This window comes from Vespula pensylvanica, chromosome 7 (genome assembly GCF_014466175.1).
Source record: "Vespula pensylvanica isolate Volc-1 chromosome 7, ASM1446617v1, whole genome shotgun sequence".
NCBI classification, from domain to species: Eukaryota; Metazoa; Arthropoda; class Insecta; order Hymenoptera; family Vespidae; genus Vespula; species Vespula pensylvanica.
In genome coordinates, this window is record NC_057691.1 from 1,735,908 (window position 1) to 1,758,407 (window position 22,500).

A 22,500-nucleotide genomic window follows, 5' to 3' on the forward strand; every position below is an offset into this window, starting at 1 on the left:
AAAAAAAAAGAAATCTAGTTTTTAGAATCTTCAAAAAATTCTAAATAATTTTCCCACCCACGAAACGTGATAGAACGATAACCAACAATTACTCGAACGTAAGAAATATAAAAGAATAATAACAATTCTCACGACAAATTATCGAAGAGAGTTATTATGCGGCTTAACAAATCCAGAGAATTTCTGTCGTAAAATCATTAAGTTTAATACACTTTCGGGATTTGTATAGTATAAAGGAAATAATGGAAAACCGTCAATGGTAATAACGCATGGCTATTGGCATGACGAGTTGGCAGGTATCGAACGCGGAGAGACGGATAAACGCACAGACGTGGAGAGAGAGAGAGAGAGAGAAAGAGAGAGAAAGCAAGGGAGGAAGAAGTCGTAGGCATGGCAACCACCATCCACCCCCGCGTCTACAACGCCATAGAGCAGAGCGTTTACACTGTATCAAGTGTTCAAGAAATCTGACACGAGCCACGCTAAAAATATCGTGTCCTGTTTATACGTCTACCATGCGTAACACGCTTTCCACGCAGGATTCACGACACCGTAACGATCCTACGTATCTTTTCCTTTTTATTTTTCTTTTCATTTGTTTTCGTTCTCCTCTCTCTCTCTTTCTTTCTTTCTCATTTTTTTCTTTTTTTTTCTCTCGTGCATTTTACCATCTCGCGCCGCATGTATGTAAGTACGTTAATGGGACATGTTTTCCATCTCTTCCGCAGTTCAACCCCTTCTTCTTCCCCCGATTCTGGAGAAAACAAAGTCGCCATCGGTCATATCGATTTTTATTTTCTTCCTCTTTTTCCTCTTCGTTTTCTTCTTATTTTTTTTCTGTTTTTTTTTCTCTTGGCTCGAGAATGCTCAAACGTGTGTAATTTGGAAGAAAACAGAAGGGAAAAGAGGATAGGAAAAAGGTCGGTTGATTTATACGGACTCACGAAAAATGGCTCAACATTGAAATCTTAATTAAGGAATTACAGAAGAAAGGGTTGATAATCTACGAAATTTGACCTTATACGTTGGTGAAATTAATCGCATAATAAAGTCCGACGTTTTAAGCGTTCCGAAGTTATTATGGAGCATGAATAAAGAAGAGAAATATAATATCTTGAACGTCGTTTTTTGATTCGAGATTTTTTAAATCATATAAATATGGAGAGAAAAAGAGAAAGAGAGAGAGAGAGAGAGAGAGAGAGAGAGAGAGAGAGAGAGAGAGAGAGAGAGAGAGAGAGAGAGAGAGAGAGAGAGAGAGAGACTAATTAGAGTCATGAAAAATTCAATAAACAATTTTTATTTTATCAACACTTCATATTTTACTTTCTGTTGCAAAAAAATACGAATTAAGATTTAATCGAAATTATATCAAATTATTTTTTGATTATTATTCTCTCGTCTTTATCTTTGTCTTTATTTCTTTTTTCATTTCTTTATTTCTTTCTTTCTTTCTTTTTTTTTTTAATTTTTAATGTAAAAGTTTTATATATAAAACTTTCAAGCCATACGATTACATAGATCACGTATATTTTCCATTGAGACTGAATTTTATTCGTACTTCACGTTATTTTTTGTCGTACATTTTCGTATGTAAAATTCATCTAGCACGCCATTGTAGCCGGATAGTCGTTGAATATTAAACTTTTTTGGTTCTCCATAGTGAATAAAAAGAAACGGAAAAGGACTTTCTCTCTTTCTCTCTCTCTCTCTCTCTCCGCCTGTCACTCTATTGCATTTTATTTCCAACATTTCGATTTGCACAATACAATACAACATAATCGCGAAGGACTCATGCATAAGAGATCAACCACGAAATAATATTGTTAAGGACAATAGATACCTTACAATCTCGTAAAAGATGTGATTTGAATATTTAAATCTTTCTTTCTTTATTTCTTTCTTCCTTTTCCCTCTTTTAATCCATTTTTCCGTTCCGAATCGTTACCATGCAAATATAACACGCTACTTTTAGTTAATGGTTTTTATGGGCCACATAAATTCAAAACATTTTTGTATGATACGATCAAAATGTAAATTGATAAACTAAAATATTCTTTTGATTACTTATTCTGGAAAGACAGATAATCATTATTATTATTATTTCAAATCGAAATGTCTTAACAAAAGGGTAATGTAAAATTTCTATTTTTACATTAGATATTATTTAGTTCTCCTTTTCTTTTCTTTCAATAATTTATAAAATAATTTCACTTGTATATATGTACGTATGTATTACTTTTTGATATTGTTCAAATAATAACACTTTGTTCTTGTATAAGATAATAAGGATTTTTGTATTATAAAAGAGTTCATTTCAAATCCTTTCAATTCTTTTCTAAAAGAATTAGCAAGAAACATCAAAGAGAATCCCTGTATCATTTACATTTTACATAATACAAAAGAAGAAAGAAAAAGAGATAGAGACAAAGAAAAAAAAAAAAAGATTACACTAAAACGATTAGAAAAGAAAAAAAAAAGAAAAAAAAAATAAATAAAGCAAACATATGACCGGTCGATTACACTTTCGATTAATTAATTAACTTTTTTGTCTGTTTTGATCTATATATACTATATACTGATGCGCGTGTGTGTATATAAAACACAGATATGTATTATACATAAAATATTAATACATAAAATATATATATGTGTTATATATATATATATATAACATAAATGCTTAAGTATTTACTTACAATACCTAAATATGTATACAATATATAAATAAACACAAGTACATATTATACGTAATATATAAAATGTATATATGTTATAAATACATATCAAGTACTTAAGTATTTACTTACAATATATAAATATGTACAAACACACATGCATACATACATACGTGTATATATATATATATATCATATACATATATATATCTAATAGTTACGGTAAAGTATTGGTACGAAACGAAAGCAAGCGTAAAAAGGAAGGATCGAGAGACGCATGCGGTAAGTAACACAGCAGCAAATATGGAAATATTTGCCTGTTGTATTTGACGCATCGACGCACCTACAATCTTTCTCTCTCTCTCTCTCTCTCTCTCTTTCTCTCGCCCTCACTTGTGTCTACATAACAAAGAAAAAAAAAAAAAGAAAAAAGAGAAGGTACTATGCCACCCATCGTTTGCTTCCTCGTTCTTCTGTATATCGCGGCTTAACTTTTATCTTGCCACGTCGATATTTCTCTCTTTATCATTCTATCTTTCTTGGCAAACATGATACATCAACTTATGGTCAGGGAACAATAGATACCCTTTCCAAGAAATAGAATTATAAGGACATGTTTATCATATATTTCTCCACTCGTTCCTTTTATAGAAATTTTCATTAAAATATATATACATGTACTTAATATATACTTATCTATATAAATGGAATTTAATATTAACTCGATACGAAGTATAATTTCCTTTCAACATTCTCAAATTTGCCGATAACTAACGTCAAAATTTTTCGAATATCAAAAAATATTTGTTTACTTAGATATAAATTATTAAAAGTTTCGACATTATTTATTGTTTAACGCATTATAAGTAACAATTATTTTTACGAAATTATGAAATTTCTATTAAAAAAGGAAAGAATATTAGAGAAATGTTTGATAATCCATAAAATTTGTATAATAATGATTAACGACATGAAGTATATAAATAAATAATAAAAAAAAAAGTAGAATACAATAGATAACATAAATAATTAATAGGAAATGGAACGAGAGAAGTTTTCTTTCGTGCATATGAATATGTATCTTTCTAAGATAAACAATTTCTTAGATAATTTCTAATTCTTCTTTACGACGATTAGCCGATATTAAAGAAGAAGGTCGCGCGTAGAGAAGAAAGTTGCTTTCCCCGTGAAAAATAATCAATGGGGAAAGAAAAAAAGAAGAGAATTCCAGAGAACTTATCGCTCTAATTGGAAAAGCTTAACGCTAAAGGTCGAAGTCAGGTATATATCTATTTAGATATATTAGCAAAACACGTTTATGGAATTTCTTTCTTTTTCTCGTACTGACGTATTTAAAACTTATATTAAAATAAATTAATTATCCACAATATATATATATATATATATTTCTGGCATCAGCTGATTGCTAATTATCAAATGACAACAAAATATAAAATACACTGATAAAAATTCGATTTTATCTATGATCATGAATCCAAAGATAAGTTATATTTAAAATAACTTAAGTAATATTAAATTTATCATATGATACAAATATTTATCGTCGTTGAATATGTTTAAAATATTATCATCGTTTAGGAAGAAAGATCTTTTATGGAAGACCATCTTGAAAATCTTTCTATGTAAATTCGAACACTGTAAATCTCTTGCTTAAAATTTTTTTATGTATATCACGCGAAGTTTTACCTCGTTTCTCTCTCTTTCTCTTTTCTTTTTTCCCCCTTTTTCTTTTTGAACTCGATTGAGAAAACTTATTCGTTCTCGTATTTCGAAACATTCGTCCGAGATTCTTACGTTTTTAAAATGAGAACGAAAAGAAATTATGAGAACAGACTCTAAGGAAGAGGAAGGGGAACATTTCTCCACGATCTTCTTTGATATTCTCTCACGAAAGTTTACTCATTGCTTCCGAGAACTCGTGATTCGAATCGATTTACAAAGAGATGGAATGAAAGAAAGAAAAAGAGAAAGAAAGAGACAGAGAGACAGAAACGTCTATCTCTTTTACCGTCTTTTCGACGAAACGGATCCTTTTAGATGAATGAAATTAATTGAAAAGTAAATTAAAAAGGATAACAAAAAGAAAAAAGTAGAAACAGAGACGACGGACAAAGAAGAAGAAGAAGAAGAAGAAGAAGAAGAAAAAGAAAAAGAAAAATAAGTGGAAATATCTAAACGGGAACAAAGCAAGCTTCGTTCAATGTCACCCAACGAAACTAATAAAAAATAAATTAATTAAAAAAAAAAAGGAAAAGAAAAACCGAACGATAAAAAGGTTTATCTTATTTGATGGCGACTCGATCCTTTCGATAAACTCCATTTATACAATTTATGTATTAATATAAATTCGCAGATTTCAAATTTTTAATATAAATACTATTCCAATTCTTAATGATAATTTTTCATTTGTAACAATTGAAAATATTAAATATAAAAAGAAAAAATATATATGTATACATTACTATAACGATATAAGATTGTAAAGAGATAAAACTATGAGAAAAAACTTTACATCGAAATTTATTTCAAACTTTAGATTTTGAAATAACCCACGATTTATATTCTTAAGAATAATATTTGAATAATTTAAAATATTAATTATAAAATATATTAATACAAGAGATGAACAAAGCTCAAACGAATGAATTAATCGAAAGAATTCTTTAAGTTGATATTAAAGTAAGAAGATTTGAAATTTCACATTTTACAATAATTAAAAAGAGAAAAAAAAATTGTGACTGTATAATCGTTTTCGCATAAGTTCATGAAGCAGCACGTGTGTGCAATATACATGAGATTACAATATGGAAGCTTGGGTGAACGACACACAATAGACATTATTACTTTATATGACCACGAATCTAATGGATTTCTAATTGCAAACAGAACACAGAAACTAGACGAGCAAGACTTTATAACGAAAATAAAAATCTTATAATTCGATAATACTGATACTACTACTATTAATAATAATAATTCTAATAAATTATCTACAAAATAAGAAACACGGATATCGTTATGTTCTCTCATCGTCCTTCGAGAAAAGAACTTATTATAAAAAGATAATTTTATCTAGATAGATATCCTACACCACGATGTTCTACTTTTTATACTTAGACAAACATTCCATCGACCGTATAGATACATAGTTATGTATATATACGAAATGCATTATTAAACGACTAAGAAAAGCAGCTTTGAAAGCCGTACGATGTTAATTTACGCTCGAAATATCCGGTTATGCAAAAGAAAAGTTAGCTAAGAAGAAGAAAGGTAGAACGTTGTAGATACTTCTCTGACGGCTTACTACTAGGCTCCTTTCGAAAATTCTACAACGAAATAACTTCCTCTTTTATGGCGACAGGATAGAAAAGTATCTACTTCGTTATTTTTCTTCGTTCTAGAGAAAGAGAGAGGAAACGAGAATATATTTAATAGAACTCTTTATACACGCGTACAAGCTAACTGATTTTTAATTAACACTAGATTTATGCTATCTGCCAATATCAAGGATTTCAAAGTTTCATAGGTAAAAATCGAGAAATTATACATATTATTTTTTCATAATTTTTTTTTTTTTTTTTTTTTTTATATTTTCTTTGATTGATGCAACGATCTGAACTAACGTTATTACGAAAGAAAGAAAAAAAAAATTATTTATCTATTTTGATTAAATTCGAAATTTAATATACAATCTATGTTTGCAAATCTCTTTCAGATTTCTTGCTTAAATCATAAACATCATCTTTTTTTTTAAGCAATTTATATTTTATACTTGTCTGACGGCTTATTAAACTCCTTTCGAAAATTTTACAATGAAATAACTTTCTACGTTTATAAATATGAAAAAAAGAAAACAAAAAAAAAACAGAATTATTTAACAATTTTAATAAAATATGAACTTTGATGTGCAATCGAAGCCCGTAAATCTCTTTCCTACTCGAATCATAAATATTACTATTTTAACAATATAAATAACAATATGAACTAACGTTAGTTATACAGGAAAAAAAGAAGAAAAAAGAAAAAAGAAAAATGATTTCGTTTAATTGAATAAAAAAATTCGACGTACCAACCAACGTATATAGATCTCTTTCGGATTTCGAACTCGCATCATAAATATTATTTTTTAACAATGTATGTTAAAAAATGTTAACAATTAATGAGATGTATTAATGTTGTAATGAATAAAACCGCCCCCCATCAATTAAATTTAATTAATTAAAACTTTAGTGTGCACAATTAATTGTCTGCAAAACCATTGTTGAACATCGTTGTTCGAGCATTTATTTTTCTTTTTCCTTACGTATTGAAAAAGAAAAAAATCTATAGAGAAACTAATTTTCGAGATAATCTATAACGTTGTGTTATCGATGTTTTTTCATTCTTATGTCACATTCTATAGAGAATAAAGGATAAGGAAAACGACTATGAAGGAAACTTCAACGTTCATAGATTATATAGAAGCACTACCTACATCTAAAACTGCATTCTCACCGACCTGTTCACCGACGACGACCTAGTTATGTACCAACATGCTCAAATTTCAGTTTCGAGACATCGACGTACCTATCGATAAACTATTGGAGCGCTAACGGAATCAGATATGAATGCATTCAACTACTAGAGACCACCTACCAATTCTATACAGGATGAATAGAAGTATAAGTAATATTCTAATTTTGTGTAAAACGTATGAATTATTAGTTCTACACATTGTAGAAAACGATACAATAGAAAGAAAGTTTACTTTCCTTCGAAAGTATTAGTTATTACACGATGCATACATTTTTTTTTTTTCATTATCTGTCGTAATAAAATTGTTGCATTGTGAATCGAATATATGTATGAATTATATTTTAAAGACAGACAATATAATTTCGTTTATTACCACCATTAGAAAATTTTCTTCGTTTAACTTCGAATCGAGGATTAAATAAACCGTTAAATTTTCATATAACACTATCGACTTATTTTGAAAAGGTATATAACTTTGAGATGTGAAAACAATCTTTATACAAGATTGTATAATTCTCAAAAATTATTCAAAGTTAGATATCTCATTTTGTACAACAAAGAGGACGTACATTTAACGATACGACGAAACTTTGTAATAAATCTTAACAAAAACTCAAGATTATATATATTACATACATAATTCTTTTTCTTCAACGAAACTTGGAAGAAAAAGAAAAAAGAACTTGAAATAATATTTCGTAAGAGAGAGAGAGAAAATTTGTTTTCGATGTTAAACGATCAGATAAAACTTAAGTGGAATAGTTAAATCGTTTTACGACTTTGGAAATCCTGTGAACGTAGATTCCCGATGTAGATTGCTAGTAAATTTCATTAACAATAGGAACATTACTGTTAGCTATCCGATATGGAGATACTAGAAGCGAACGATTCTCTTGTGTCAGAGGGTTAGTATTATCCTAGCTCATCTGCATCTTTATGGAGAACCCTTGGTTAATCCAAGTAAGATTTGAGAAAGACAGAAAGATCTTACCAAGCGAAAATGAAGAAGAAAAAGAAGACGAAGAAGAAGATGAAGAAGAAAAAGAAGTGAAAGAAGAGGAGGAGAAAGGGAAAAAAGGAAGAAAGACGAAGAACGGAAGTTCGAATTTAACGTAATGGCCTGAGAAAGTTCGGTGCGTGGTACGAGTAATTTTCAAGTTTACCGGAACCAAATGGAAAGTTCGCCATGATGTACATAGAAGCAACTACAACAATGTATGCATTCTATTTTTCTACTGTATACGTGCTTATTTTCACGGGTCAAAGATAAAAGCCATGGGAAAAAGCTAGATCTTACGACGAAAATGATCTCCACTACGTTACCGACCAAGTATAATTCCTACAATTTAGTTATTAAATAAAATATGGAATTCGATTCATCGATTAAACGATTTCTTTTACATTCTAACGAGAAATATTTATACTTTAAGTACTTATTATTATTATATACACATATTCGTACAGATAACTTTTAGTAAAGAAAGAAAGAAAGAAAGAAAGAAAGAAAAAATGCTAAAAATAATAGAAAAATGGAATACCAAAGTAATATGACGGACGGATAACAAGAAAGATCTGAAATTTTATTTCTAAAGAAACAAAATGTTTAAAAGTTTTGTTGATATTCGTCACAAATATTGATCATTCGTTTATAAAATATTAGAAATTTGTTTGTTGATCGGTATAATACTAATCACTCTCATACAATATTATATAAGTTACTGATATTTCATTATTAATACTGACGCAAGATATAAAAAGTAATGAAAATCTTTTGATCAATATATTTAATATCGTACGTTCGCGTTTGCGACCCATTATGGAATATTAAGATTTCAATTTTGGCCCACTGTGGAACAATGGTTGGCGCTCATCTAACCATAAATCTCTTCTAACCACCAATCCGTGCTTATACACGTACTTATATACATACATATATACATAGGTATAATAGGAAAGGTCTTAGGTAAAACATGGAAAGGGGTGTCCATAAGTTCGCGAGGTCGTCTTCTAACTGTCTACTGTTGCAGAAATAGATCTTTCGAAATAGGTACTCCCCTAAATACCTTTCTACAATGATCGGCTCGATCGTCATTCGAATCGAGTGTCACTGTTTCTATTCTCGAACTTGCCGTTTGAAACAATTACAACTAATTTAGGTTATAGAAAATACAATTTTTATTTGAGGAAAACGAAATAAAATAAATAAATAAATAAAAATAAAATCAAACGGATATTAATAGTTCAATGTCTTTATCATGTTATACCCTACGCTCGTATAGTTATCGTTAACGATCGTACATCCGGTACATTAGTATAATTAATCTTCTCGTCCGCTCGCGGAAAGAGTACGAAATTGAGCTTAATTTATATCTCATATATTCTATCATTCTTTATTTAAGGGAATTATATACGCTTTGGAATATTCTTAAAGAAACGATTGATCTTCCAAAATAAAAATAATATATATATATATATATATATATATATATATATATTCTTTTTTAGAATCGATAGTATTGTATCCTTTAAGAATATTCTCTATAAAGATTTCTATCATAAGATTCTAAAAATTGACAAAATTGCAAACCGTTCTAAGTCTGAATTAATAATAAAAATTTAAACGTTTTCTCTAAACTATGTTCATCAAATCGGTGCCAATGATACCTTAAAAAACTATTGATTTGAATATATTTTTGAATACGATTATATCTCATATAATTATTTAATCTTTGTTCTTTTTCTTTTATTTATTTTTTTTTTTAAATCATTAAACAAACTATTGAAATTTTTTCTATCGCATGACAAAACTCGATCAGAATATTAAAAATCGATTTTGTGAAGGAGACCAGTATTTTCTTTTTTATATACTTCGTTTCTTTCGTACAAAATAACTCTCATTGGCTCGACATCGATGATCCCAAGAAGATAACAAATCACTTAAATTTTTTTTCTTCTGGAGAATATTCTTCAAAGTACACACTATCGCACGTATTTAATGACGTTTCATTGATAAAATAAATTACGTGCAAAAAAAAAAAAGGAAAAAAAAAAGAAAGCAAAAAGAAAATCATAAAAATATCCCTTTCTTTTCGAATCCGTTTAGGTGTACGTAACCTATTAAACATGTCTAGACAACTTGCAGCCGGAAATTTTCCCATGCACAGTGCCCACTCGAATAATATCCGACACATTTCGTTACTTTTCTTCTTCTTCTTCCTCCTTCTCTCTCAGCCATTTAGCGTGGTAGTTAAAGAGTCGTACAAAAATCGCATTTGCATAAGAATGATCGAAAGAACGAGTCTTGAAATAGCGTGGGTTTTAAGAATAGCTGCGTCGATATATGCATGTATAACGAAATCGATAATAAATAAAAAATAAATAAATAAAATAAAATAAAATAAAATAAAAAAAATAAAAGATGAAAATAAAAGTATATATATATATATAGAGAGAGAGAGAAGTAAATATATATATATATATATATATATATATATATATATAGAAAGAACTATTTGATTTTAGTCGAACTTTAGGTAAAAGCGTTTTCAAAGGATAGCGATACAAAGATCGGTAGAGTAGAAGAGAGAGGCAAGAAGAGAAATAGGGAGAGAGAAAGAGAAAAAGAAAGAGAGATTGAGAGAGAGAGAAAGCTAGGTAGGGAATTGAAGTTTGCTTTTCGTTTGGACATTATCCAGAAGCTTTTAATTTGGACAGATCCATCCAACAGCCGAATTTGTTTTTCCTCATTACTAGGAGTCTTCGAGCTGAAGCTTTCGGACCTATTTTCTTTGTCGTATTTTGCCATTGCCTTAAAATGATTTTCCACGAAATTTCCATGGCAACGCAGACGTGGTATTTTGATTTTAGTTATAGTTATCATGATACCAAGCTAAGATCTACCAATACACGTCATCAAATTCTATACTTATATACTTATATATATATATATATATATATATATATATATATATACGTAGAACTCTGTGACAAAGATAGTAATAGATTGTTCTTAACTATATCTACTGCTTTGTGACTTAACTCAGTTGTTGTTATCTAACGATTTATCGAAGCAAATAATTCGTTGTTACGCTTTGAACATTGTCTTTATCGAAGTTCTACCGCTAAGTTTCCGGGATGTTCACGTTTGAATGATTATAATCGTACAGATACGTAAATTATATCTTTTTTTGCTGTATAATATATATATTTTTTATATAACATCTGTAATAAATAAATAAAAACTTTCGTCTTTTTCACATTTCAAAAGATTAGAATAAAAAGTTATGTGACCTAAAAATATCGAAAAGGCCGATACTCGAAGTCTTTTTTTATTCATAGAATATAAGGTAAACAAATATTTGATTAGTAATAAAAGAAGTGGGCTTCTATGCACGTTGAGAAAGCTCATAGAAATCTTTTGATTAAAAAGAAAAAAAGAAAAAAGCGTATGTAGAAAATATCTTCGAAACATTCAAAGCGTTAGAAGTTTTTATGAAAAGTTTCAATGGACCGATGGTATCATTAATGTGAAAAGGACTGATAAATCTAGTATATATAAAAGAAGAAAAAAAAAAATTATCTACATATTCGCAAGACGTATATTTTTTCGTACATAACAAATAGTTGAAAAGTCCGAAATATTTTATTATATCATCACGTATTCATAACTCATTCTACTTCTTATACAAATAATTCAAAGAAGTAAATTGAATGAAGTACAAGAAGAAGTAAAATAACATATAGTCTTATTGGATAAGGGTATACTAACAGGTTTGATTTATCGAACGGTACTCCTCCTTCTCCTCTGTTAACATAGAACGGTGCGACAAACGAGAATATTATCTTACCGGTAGACTACCAGCGATCAAATTACCTAGCTGATAGTAGATAGATGATAATAGCCAAGCACGACGGCTTCTATTGACGCTAATTACGAATGAGCATCCAAGAGAAAGAGACAGAGAGATAGACAGAGAGTATGCGTGTGTATATATATATGTATATATATGTCTATGTTATATATATATATATACTACTGGCACTTAAGTGACACCCTCGTGCTATCTTTCAGTTAACTAGCGTACATTCAATGACAACAAAGTGACTCCGTCCTGTAAACTTTCAGTGAACTTTCGACGCGTATAAATGACACGTGTTTATTTCTCTTTTCTTTTTTTTTTCTCTTTTTTATTTTCCCTCCCTTCTACCCTTCTTTCTCCCTCTCCCTCTCTCTTTATCTATCTCTATCTCTCTTTCCTTCCTTCCTTCCTTCCTTCCTTCTCATTTCAAATCTTCGCACGATTATTTTTAGTCGCTGAAACTCGATGAATAGTAGTAGTAGTCATAATAGTATTGGTAGTAGTTGCACGAACTCTGCTTACACGAATATCGCGTGTATCAAGTTTGAAAATGTGTACCGATTAAAAGTTCAAAACGATTGAAATCATGCGAACTGTTCGTTCTACTAACACGCTGTACTTCTACTAGTCAATTGACACGGATTAACATGCACACATGCCCGCGTTTTGCACTCGAGCTGCAAAAAAAAGGAAAAGAAAAAGAAAAAAAAACCCTTTGGCTCGGATAGAACGCATCTGCGGCACCATATGCGCTTGTCTATAATACACCACACATTTTCGAGTCTTTATAGACTTCGTTCTAATGTCATCATCCCTTGCTCTTTCTTTAACTGTCGTTCAAATATATTACTTTGTTAACTAGCTAACACCTGCGTAGTCTTTATCGATGTCTTTGGCATTTATTAGGATGGAAATTTACAAAATTAACGATACAAATTTTCCTTCTCTATAGATATACTTTTTTTCTTTTTCTTTTTTCTTTTCTATTTTTTTTTTTTTTTTTAACTGTCCCATACATCATATACGTATTTATGTACACATCTGTATGCGACAAACTAGACGATAATTTGAAACATCTATCTTTTTTAATACTCGCAATTTTTTTGATTCATATGCTAAACGTTTCAGTTAAGTGATAATAAATGATTTTTATAAAATTAGTCAACAGTTTTATTTTATTATTAATCGTTATTTTATCATCACGTTTATTTAATTATAATATATATATATATATTCTTTTTCTTTCTTTTTGTTTGTAATAAATTATAGACACACGCGAGTATGAAAATCAATTGCATAGAAATTATATTAAAATTCACGAGATTTGTAAATTCATGATTCTTCGTAACTTATTTATTCTATTGCTTAATATAAATACGTACGTAAACGATTACTTGAAAAGGTAATTTGTTAACAAAACAAAACAAAGTAAAATAATTTCATAAAAATCGTATTAACGATTGAAATCGTACGAGATATCTTCCTCGTTCTATTTACCCTATAAACCTAATTACATTATCGCGATATTAATTCCGATTAAGTTTCGTAAAACATTATTACAAATCTCTTTCTCATGTATGAATATATCGTAGGAGTCGATTAACATAATAAATGATATCAAAGGTTTTCTCTTATGTCGTTAATGACAAACACCAAGGATCGTATTAAGGTGTATCTACTTTCTTCGGTAAGAATATTTTACCTTTTCTATGTATTTATCCCCATAGGCTAAATTTATCTTTTACAACTCGTAGGAGATGTACTTACTCGTCTGGACATTAGTATTCCGAGCTAAAGCAGACGCTCTAGTCAGGCGTACCGCATTAACGAAGCACGTAGCTAAAACCACTGCCTTCGCGCATGCCGCTCGATAAGCGTGCCTGCCACTTTCCCTGACCAATATGTATATATATATATATATATATATATATATATATATATATACACGTATGTGTGATGTGTTTGATGATTTATATATATATGTATATAAGTATGTACGCATGTACGTCCGTTCTTATTATTTTAATCTTATTCGTCTCTCGCCTTACGCAGAAACACGAGATATCACTCAGAAAACGGAAAAAAAGAAGGAAAAAAATAAAAAAGAAGAAAGAAGTTTTTTCTTATCGTTATTCTCTAGTTTTTTCTTTCTTTTATTTATTTATTTTTTTTAAATATCGATAGTATCGTTTCCTTTTTTTTTCTTTTTTTTATTAATGTAAAAGGGTTATAGAGAGATTAATATCTATTGTATATTTGTAGTAATATTGTATTAATTCTATGTTAATTATGTTGTAATTAATTTATCATAATATTAAGAGAACATCAAATTAATATTGATGTTATATTATAATATGTTATATTGGTATCGAGTTAATCTTAATTGATATTAAATGTTATTATTTGATATTCTATGTTTATTAAGAAATAATAAATTATAAGAGTATTAATTGAATTGATATTAATATATATATATATATTTCTTGTTTTAATATAACAATATAATTAATATTTGAATTAATTAATTTTCTCTCTAAAAAAATAAAAAAGATAAAAGAGAGAAAGAGTGAGAGAGAGAGAAAGAGAGAGAGAAAGAAAGAAAAGAAAATATAAAAAGAAAATAAATTCTTATATCTTCATAAAATATGAGAATTATTAAAAAATATTTCCAATTTTTCAAGAGAATACGATAAATGATGATATTTTTCAATGTCAAAATAGAATTGTATTCATCATAAAAAGAGATATTTCTTTTTCTCCCTCGCGATGTATACCTATTCCATTTATCTATCTATCTATCTATCTATCTATCTATCTATCTATTTATATGTATCTCGGTTTCTAACCTATCAACGTTCGAAGCGCACATTCGTCGAACGTGCAACGAAAACCACAGTTCTTTAACAGACGAATCGTCTAGACGCATACCGCAACAACACAACACGCGGCTTAATAGCCTTTCACAAACCCGGTTAAGTCCTCGATTTCGCGCTAACGCCACTCTCTTCTAACCTCAGTGCACGATGGATTCCAAAAAAAAAAAAAGAAAAAAAAAAGAAAAGAAAAGAAAAAAGAAAAAAAACTAAAGAAACGAGAGGAGACGAGAAGAGAAGAGAGAGTCCTCGAGTCTATAATACGTCGACAGCATTCTCGAAAAAGCTTTTCGAAAAGTATAAAACAATCGATTCTTGCGATCGAGAGAGGAATTATATATCTATAAGAATCTATACAAATCTTAAGGATTATATAATAAATATGTGTAGTAATTATATACGTATATGTACATATTTATATAAAATACTTTCACTTTCCATACGAACGATTTAAATTTCGCGCCAGAGATGGATAAATGTAGGGATAATGTTCGCAGATAGAAATCTCTCTCTCTCTCTCTCTCTCTCTCTCTCTCTCTCTCTCTCTCTCTCTCTCTCTCACGAACGCGTAGTAGCTCAAAAGATAATTTATTATTAATCACATTGTATTATATATTCATCGTATTTTCGAGATGACTTACGAAAATTAATTTACGCTACGAAAACAATTTTATTAAGGTGTCATATACGACTAAAATGTTAGAGGTTATATGTATTGTGTACGTATAAAATGTCTAAGCTCGGCAGTGTTCGATATTTAATTTACCTTAACCTAGTTAAAATTTTCAAAATCTTCCGATGAGAATTCTCATAGAGAATATTTATAATGCGATATAAACAATGCTATCGAATAGAAATATTTATATATATATATAAAAAATATATATATATATCAATGTTTGTTGTTGTTGTTTTCTACGTATACGTAACCTCTTAAAAGTTGAAGGTGAGGAAGGACTCCTTCTTCTTCGTTTTTATCTTCCTTGCTCTTCCAAGAGAAAGTTCATTAAGAAGACGTCCTTAACACGTATAATAAATTCACTTTCGTTCGGATAAAACAGATACGAAGAAACGTGACGGTTCGTCGTCTTTTTGAAACGTTCAGAAACTTGTACGTCTAGAACCTACTCTAAGCAGGTAGCGCGGCATACACATACATAATATATACACACATATATATTCTTTTTTTTTACAGTGACTTGACAAACGAGTCGAACAACGTAGCCAATGTGGATGTAGCATAATCTGAGACATCATCGGCATTTGAAAATTCGAGAGTTGAGGAAAAACGTTCGTAAAAGTTATTTCACGCACGTAATTTCATTCATTTTCATTCGTAATAGCATTAATTAAAGTATTAAAAAATTATACTTGATAGAAGAAAAAAAAAAAAAAAAGAGAGAGAAAAATATTCGTTCGTACGCTAACCTAAAATCTACAATGCGTTAAATAAAAAGAATTCGTTCCTAATGTGTATGTATTCTAACGAACGTAAAAAAAAAGAAAGACTCAAATATACGGACTAAGAAGTATACTCCTTTTACTTTACGAAACAACTTAACCTAAAAAAGAAAAGAAACAGAAAAAAGAAAAAAGAAAAAAGAAAATGCTCGAACGCTTTGGAAAGAAACGTGTTTCCACGAGGCACGTTTAAAAATCGCCGCACGATTCTACGAAAAGTGACAAAGTTAAAAAAAGAATATACCTTTCGTTGATCGTTGACTCACCTTCTTTTTAACTATACGATCGAACGTCATCCTTTTGAGATTGTATCTAATATAACGATTTCTTGATAACGATTATTTCCAAGCCATTCAAGTTTCCGATAGTCGGCAGTGATTGAGAGAACTCACGAAACATTTGTTTATACCGAACGTCGTATACATCGTATATAATCGTCGTACGTATTAACATCGTACAAAATGATTCCGAATAAGTATAATCGAGTTACGAAATATATATGATCGACGAAATTACGAGAAGTTTGAACAATAGAGAAAGAGAAAGAGATAGACAGAGAGAAAGAGAGAGAAAGAGAGAGAGAGAAGAGATACTATTCTGTCGATATTCAAGAGAAGTGAACTGGAAAGAGATGCTAACGAACGACAGCCATCGGACACGATCCTGTCACTTTTGATTGGTCGCTTTGAAAAAGACTAAAGAAGAACGCGCGCCCCGCTTACTCGATTCCCGAGAAAACAAAAGAAAGAAAGAAAGAAAGATGTCTGTCCGGTACACGATTGGTTGACTACGTGCAAATAAAAACTGGACGTAAAAAAAAGGAAAAGAGATAAAATAAAATAAAAATAGAAAGAAAAAAGAAAAAGGAGATTTCTGTTGGAGATACTCGTATACCCGTATTTACAAAAGTAGTTTCAACACAACAGTTATAGGAAATTTGAAAAATATAAAGGGGGAGGGGGGAAATGAGAAGGCGGGACTTTCGAGGTTACGTTTCCAACGTAACGGTCGCTGTTAAGAGAGAGAGAGAGAGAGAGAGGGGAAGAAAGAGAGAGAGAGAGAGAGAGAGAGAGAAAGAGAGAGGTTACGTTTATTCCAATTAATTGAGACTGTGTAAGTGCGTTTCTACTTACGATTCGATTCTCGACGCACGCTCTGTCGGCAGAAATCGCCGGAATCCGGGATGCACAGGTGTGTCCTTGCGTGTACCACCAGGTGGGATGATAAAGATGCCGATGAGAACGACGACGAGGAGAAAATTTACGCGATAATGTACAAATCAATGATTACTAAATCGACGATTACTACGGACGAGGACGACAATGACGACGACAACGACGACGACAACGAGGGAGAAAAAATATCGAACACACGACACACACACTCTTTCACAGAGTCACAAACAGACTAAAGCCCGCTAGTCTGTACGGAAAATACGACCATCCGCCGCGCCGTCGCCGAGCCAACTGGCGACGCGAGCCGCAACGCGCCGTTGTTGCCCTCTGTCGGTAGAGTTGACATTGCGATCGACGCGCCACCACCTCTTACGCGGCGGAACACGAACTATTTGCTCTCGTCATCTCTCGTCGGCGCCAAATACGAAATTTTTTTTTCTTTTCCTTACGAATATTATTCTTGATTTATTAGGATTATTTGAGCGGTGTTTAACTTTTATTTTAATCTTTGGATATTGACAAGTACGTGTATGTGCGTTTTGCGCGTACGTGCATTCTCTTTATAAAACTAATAATAAATTATTATATATAAATATTATTTTTCTACGTTAATCTTATTTCTATTCTATTCCATTCGATGTATTAATGCTTCGTTAAAATAAAATGTATGATAATAATAATAATAATAATAATAATAATAATAATAATAATAATAATAATAATAATAATAGCGTCTTTATTTTAAAGTGTGCCAAATGTTGACTAGTTTACGCGGGCTTTGTAAAATCAAAAACCAATGTAATCTTTCCATAGAACCTCGAACTCCTTTTCCAAGAGCTACTTTACCGATAAAAATATCTTCGGTCTTTTTAAACGAATTTACCGAATCCTCGCTGTCGCTCTGATGCTCGCTACAATTCGTAGGTTCAATGTTTTTCAATGAAACCTAAAAAAAATTGATCTCGTTTAACACACCGATACGTTTTCCGTTCTCCGTTCGTTGCAAAAGTTTAAAGATAATCAATTATACGTGCCCTGCTGCATAATACAATTAAAAATTGTACGGTATCCAATTGATCATATGTCACATCGAATGTCAACGTCTCATTGAATTCCGGTTGAGCGCAAGCGTGAAGCGTTCTCGTTTTTCTCTTTTTCAATTTCTTTCCCGTCTTTCCATTCAACATCAGTACCCTTACATAGGGATCTGAAAAGCGTGTAAGATGGAATTTCTCGATCGACATTTAGAAAGTTATAAGTTGAAACGTACGAGAATTATAACTTACAAAATTCATTTAAACTGGATACGAATTTGAGAACTTTAACGTTCCGCAATTCCATTATGTTAATCGTTAATCTCTGTGCCGTTGGCAAATAGCTTACACCTAATAAAATTTTGCCAAATTCCTAGGAAAATTAAATTGTAATGGATGTTGAAAATTCGAAGGATTAAAAAAAAAAAAAAAAAAAAAAAAAAAGAAAAGATTGAAATAATAATCGCGACTTATACCTGATAGGATGGTTTCATTCTATAATTGAACATATGTTTCTCGGGACTTTTAAATATTATTTTAACATCTTTGATTGCCACTTTCAACGAACACAGTTCAGTGTGATTGGCGTACCTATCGTGATCGTACGCTGCTATGTCTAAAGCCCATTCCTGTGCGAAAGGAATAAAATAAAATAAGAAAAAGAAAAAAGATAGTAAACAGAAAGAAAAGGTAAAAAAAATACGGTTAAAAGAGAAAAGAAAAAAGAAAAGGGACATATATAATTAAACTTCGATTCGTAATGAAAGTTGAAAGGGGCAACGAAAAGCGGCGCCTGCAATTGGCAACTCGTTATACAGTCGAGTGTAATCGAATCATTTACCGGAGTCACCGAAACGAGCCATTTCCGTAGCAATATGTAATGCGAAAACACGGGCTCGATTTCATTGGCAACAAAACTGTTCGAATACATTTCGAGCTAACTTATCTACGTAAAACTTTAACAAAAGTAATAACTTTTCAACCAATTTAAACGCTTCTCCATAAGGAAAGTCCGTTATTTTTAATGACTCTTACTCGTTGAAATATCGAACGAACTTTGTCATTGGTATTTCGTGCGAAAAAGCAAAAAATACTTTACACGTGTACGTTACCTACGAAAGGATTATATAACTAACATTGGCTTATCTCTGTCTCTCTCTTTTTATCTTTTTTTCTCGCTTCCTCTTTCTCTCATCTTGTCTTTTTTTTTTTCACGACATACTTTGAACGTATCGCATTGTGACAGGATGTATGGTACATATTAAACGCCTTAAAAAAAAAAAAAAGAAAAGGAAAAAGAAATAGGAAGAACGATAAAAAGAACCGAGTTTACCTTAACTTCGTGAGGTTTCGCATTGGCCACCACAAAAGTTTCCCTGTAAATCGGATTGGCCGTATGCCTGATGCCTCTCGTTCTAAAACTGTGCAATTTCATTTGTTTCCTGTGACTCCACGATTGTTTCACAATATTTAAAGCCACGTAAGGCTCGACCGTGCAATTGTATTGTTTCGGTGGAAGACTGGATAGCGCCTACGAAAAGAAATGAAAAAAAGAAATGGAAAAAGGGAAAAAACAGATAAAAAAAGAAAACGAAAATAAATCCAAACGCGTTCGAACAATCATTCTATTTTCATTCGAATTTTATCGATCGAAAGAAGGAATCTATTCGAAATTTTCAATTCGATACCTCGATCCCGACTACGAACTTTCCCGTAATAGTTTCGTCGCAGGGAGGAAAATATTGCAAACTCAAAGTCAATTCCGTGGGAAATTCCTTCTCCTTTTTATCGTTCTTTCGTTTTTCGGTTTGAATCAAATTCTGCGAATGAAATAAAACAAAGAATAATTATTTATTAAAAAAATAAAATAAAAAAAAAAAAGAAAATGATATCGTCGTGAATAGAACTGTCTATAAAGGATGTTTCAGAACTTCAATGATTCAATATTAATTTGGCAGGATAAAATAAAAAAGAAAATAAAAAAATACTTCATACAAATATAAACTTTTCTCGGATATGATCTTATTTCGAAGATAGAAATCAAGTTTTTATATCAATCGTTTACAACTTGCCGTTAGAGAAAAATTGCTCGAAGTTACCAATCTCGACACGAATACAAACTTTTACGAGATTTAATCATCGCGATTTTGACTCGTTCAAAGTTTCCTGATAATATATCAAAATATATTGCGAAGTCCCAGTAATAATACATATCCGTATTAATTGAAATAATTTATTTCAACGCTATCTACAGTTTGCTGTATTGCTAATTAACTTGCATTAATAACTGTCCGGTCTTCACTCGCAAATAAAGATCTATTAATCGGATTAGAGTCCGACGATCCATTTATTTAGGAAAAATCATTCGTTCGAACAAAAAAGTTGGTTTATCAAAAGGAATTATCGAAATATTTAGTAATTCGATTGTATTCTTAGAAATAAGATCGTGATCGAAATCATTCGTTTGTAAAAGAATTATTTTTCTTATTGTTTAATCTACTAAAGCCACGTTGTAAAATTATATTCATACGTTCTGAAACATTTTCCTTTATACAAACCGATCATAATCAAATTCCGATTTTTCGATTTACCACAGTTGATGATGTTTCGATGCTTTCGAATTGGCCGCAAGTGGAATTAACCGAGTTCCTTTGGAATTCTACGTTTTCGCTGATCGTTCCTATATATTCATAAATGTGTTTTCTTTATTTTTTCTCTATTATTTTCTTCAAGACAAAATTTTCCTTAACACGATTAATCAAAATATTAAATATTTATATTAATATAAAGATAAGAAAAAATAATATCGCACCATTACCGTTGTTACCATTTTCGTAAAGACTTCCCAATCTCCAAGATCTATAACTGACATCGTTCAATTTGACATTGTCGTTACTTCGTCCTTTTATTCGTGGCAAAATATTCGTAGATTCTTTCTCTAGAAAAAAAGAAAATAAAAGAATAGAAAAGAAAACAAAAAAAAAAAAAAAAAAGAAGAAGAAAACCTATTCATCCATGTCCGATTAGATGCTTTGTCATTTATTATAGAATATATAAAATATTAAATGAATATGCAACGATATAATAATTTCATTATGGTTTTAATCAATTGTAAAACGTGCGTCTGCGAAGTAATACGCTCATTGTAGTTACGTACTTGTCGACTAGCATAGTTAATTACGTAATCATTGAAAGGAAACGAGAAGAGTACAACGATGACGTTTTTACGTACTTGTTCGTCCCGCGCAAAAACAAAGGTATAATTGGCTTTGTCTCGACTATATCGTAAGTCATTTCTTTATAAATATTTCGAAATAGATAATAAGTAGCTCGATCGATCGAAGTAGAGGTATTACAGATATATATGTATATATAAGATCTAATAGATTTGTAAAAGATCGATACTAACTATATCTATTACGTATAAAATTTATGCATGAATATTATATATATTATATATAAATAATACGTAATATTTATCGCATAAATTTAAATATTTTGTACGTGTGTTTGCATATATATATATACACACACACAAATATTATATTATTATAATAATATATAATAATATAATAAAACTATAATTATAATTTTTTTTATTCTTGTATTATTATATTATTATTTTTATATACATATATATACATACATAGATACATACATACATACACACACATATATATATAAATAGCTTACTGCGTTTTCTTGCACACTCGTGACCGATGCAACCAGGTGTTAAGAAGCAGGCGACAATGAGTAAAACAAAGAGGACAGTCGTTGCAACAACGACGACCAATATAATCTGGCCCCATGGGCCAAATAATCCGGTGTCCACCATTCACTACGATCGGACGGTCAAGGTCCTTTAATACAGAAATCAAGATCAA

The 22,500-nt window shown here is 30.5% G+C and overlaps 3 protein-coding genes across 12 annotated transcripts in view; 1 reads left to right on the forward strand and 2 right to left on the reverse strand.

Annotated features, from left to right (window-relative positions):
• Nucleotides 1–17,903, reverse strand: part of LOC122630575 (mitogen-activated protein kinase-binding protein 1) — a 117,679-nt gene extending 99,776 nt beyond the window's left edge. For 4 of the 8 annotated variants that reach the window (XM_043815189.1, XM_043815190.1, XM_043815191.1 and 1 more), the window contains exon 1: nt 17,541–17,899. The gene's annotated coding sequence lies outside the window, so the exon portion shown is untranslated. Of the gene's footprint in view, nt 1–17,540 lie in introns of all 8 variants that reach the window. The other 4 variants (XM_043815194.1, XM_043815193.1, XM_043815197.1 and 1 more) reach the window with 4 other exon arrangements.
• Nucleotides 17,904–18,301: 398 nt separating this feature from the next.
• Nucleotides 18,302–22,500, reverse strand: part of LOC122630588 (synaptotagmin-1-like) — a 5,638-nt gene continuing 1,439 nt past the window's right edge. For 2 of the 3 annotated variants that reach the window (XM_043815235.1, XM_043815236.1), the window contains exons 2-10: nt 22,310–22,476; nt 21,429–21,554; nt 21,208–21,296; nt 20,305–20,436; nt 19,950–20,147; nt 19,093–19,245; nt 18,869–18,989; nt 18,617–18,789; nt 18,302–18,528 (exon numbers count right to left, since the gene is read on the reverse strand). In XM_043815235.1, the coding sequence (XP_043671170.1) occupies nt 18,319–18,528; nt 18,617–18,789; nt 18,869–18,989; nt 19,093–19,245; nt 19,950–20,147; nt 20,305–20,436; nt 21,208–21,296; nt 21,429–21,554; nt 22,310–22,451 (1,344 nt within the window). In that variant the 5' untranslated portion in view covers nt 22,452–22,476 and the 3' untranslated portion in view covers nt 18,302–18,318. The remainder of the gene's footprint in view (nt 18,529–18,616; nt 18,790–18,868; nt 18,990–19,092; nt 19,246–19,949; nt 20,148–20,304; nt 20,437–21,207; nt 21,297–21,428; nt 21,555–22,309; nt 22,477–22,500) is intronic. The other variant, XM_043815237.1, reaches the window with a different exon arrangement.
• Nucleotides 21,770–22,500, forward strand: part of LOC122630596 — a 7,820-nt gene continuing 7,089 nt past the window's right edge. Inside the window, exon 1 of the mRNA XM_043815253.1 lies at nt 21,770–21,901. The gene's annotated coding sequence lies outside the window, so the exon portion shown is untranslated. The remainder of the gene's footprint in view (nt 21,902–22,500) is intronic.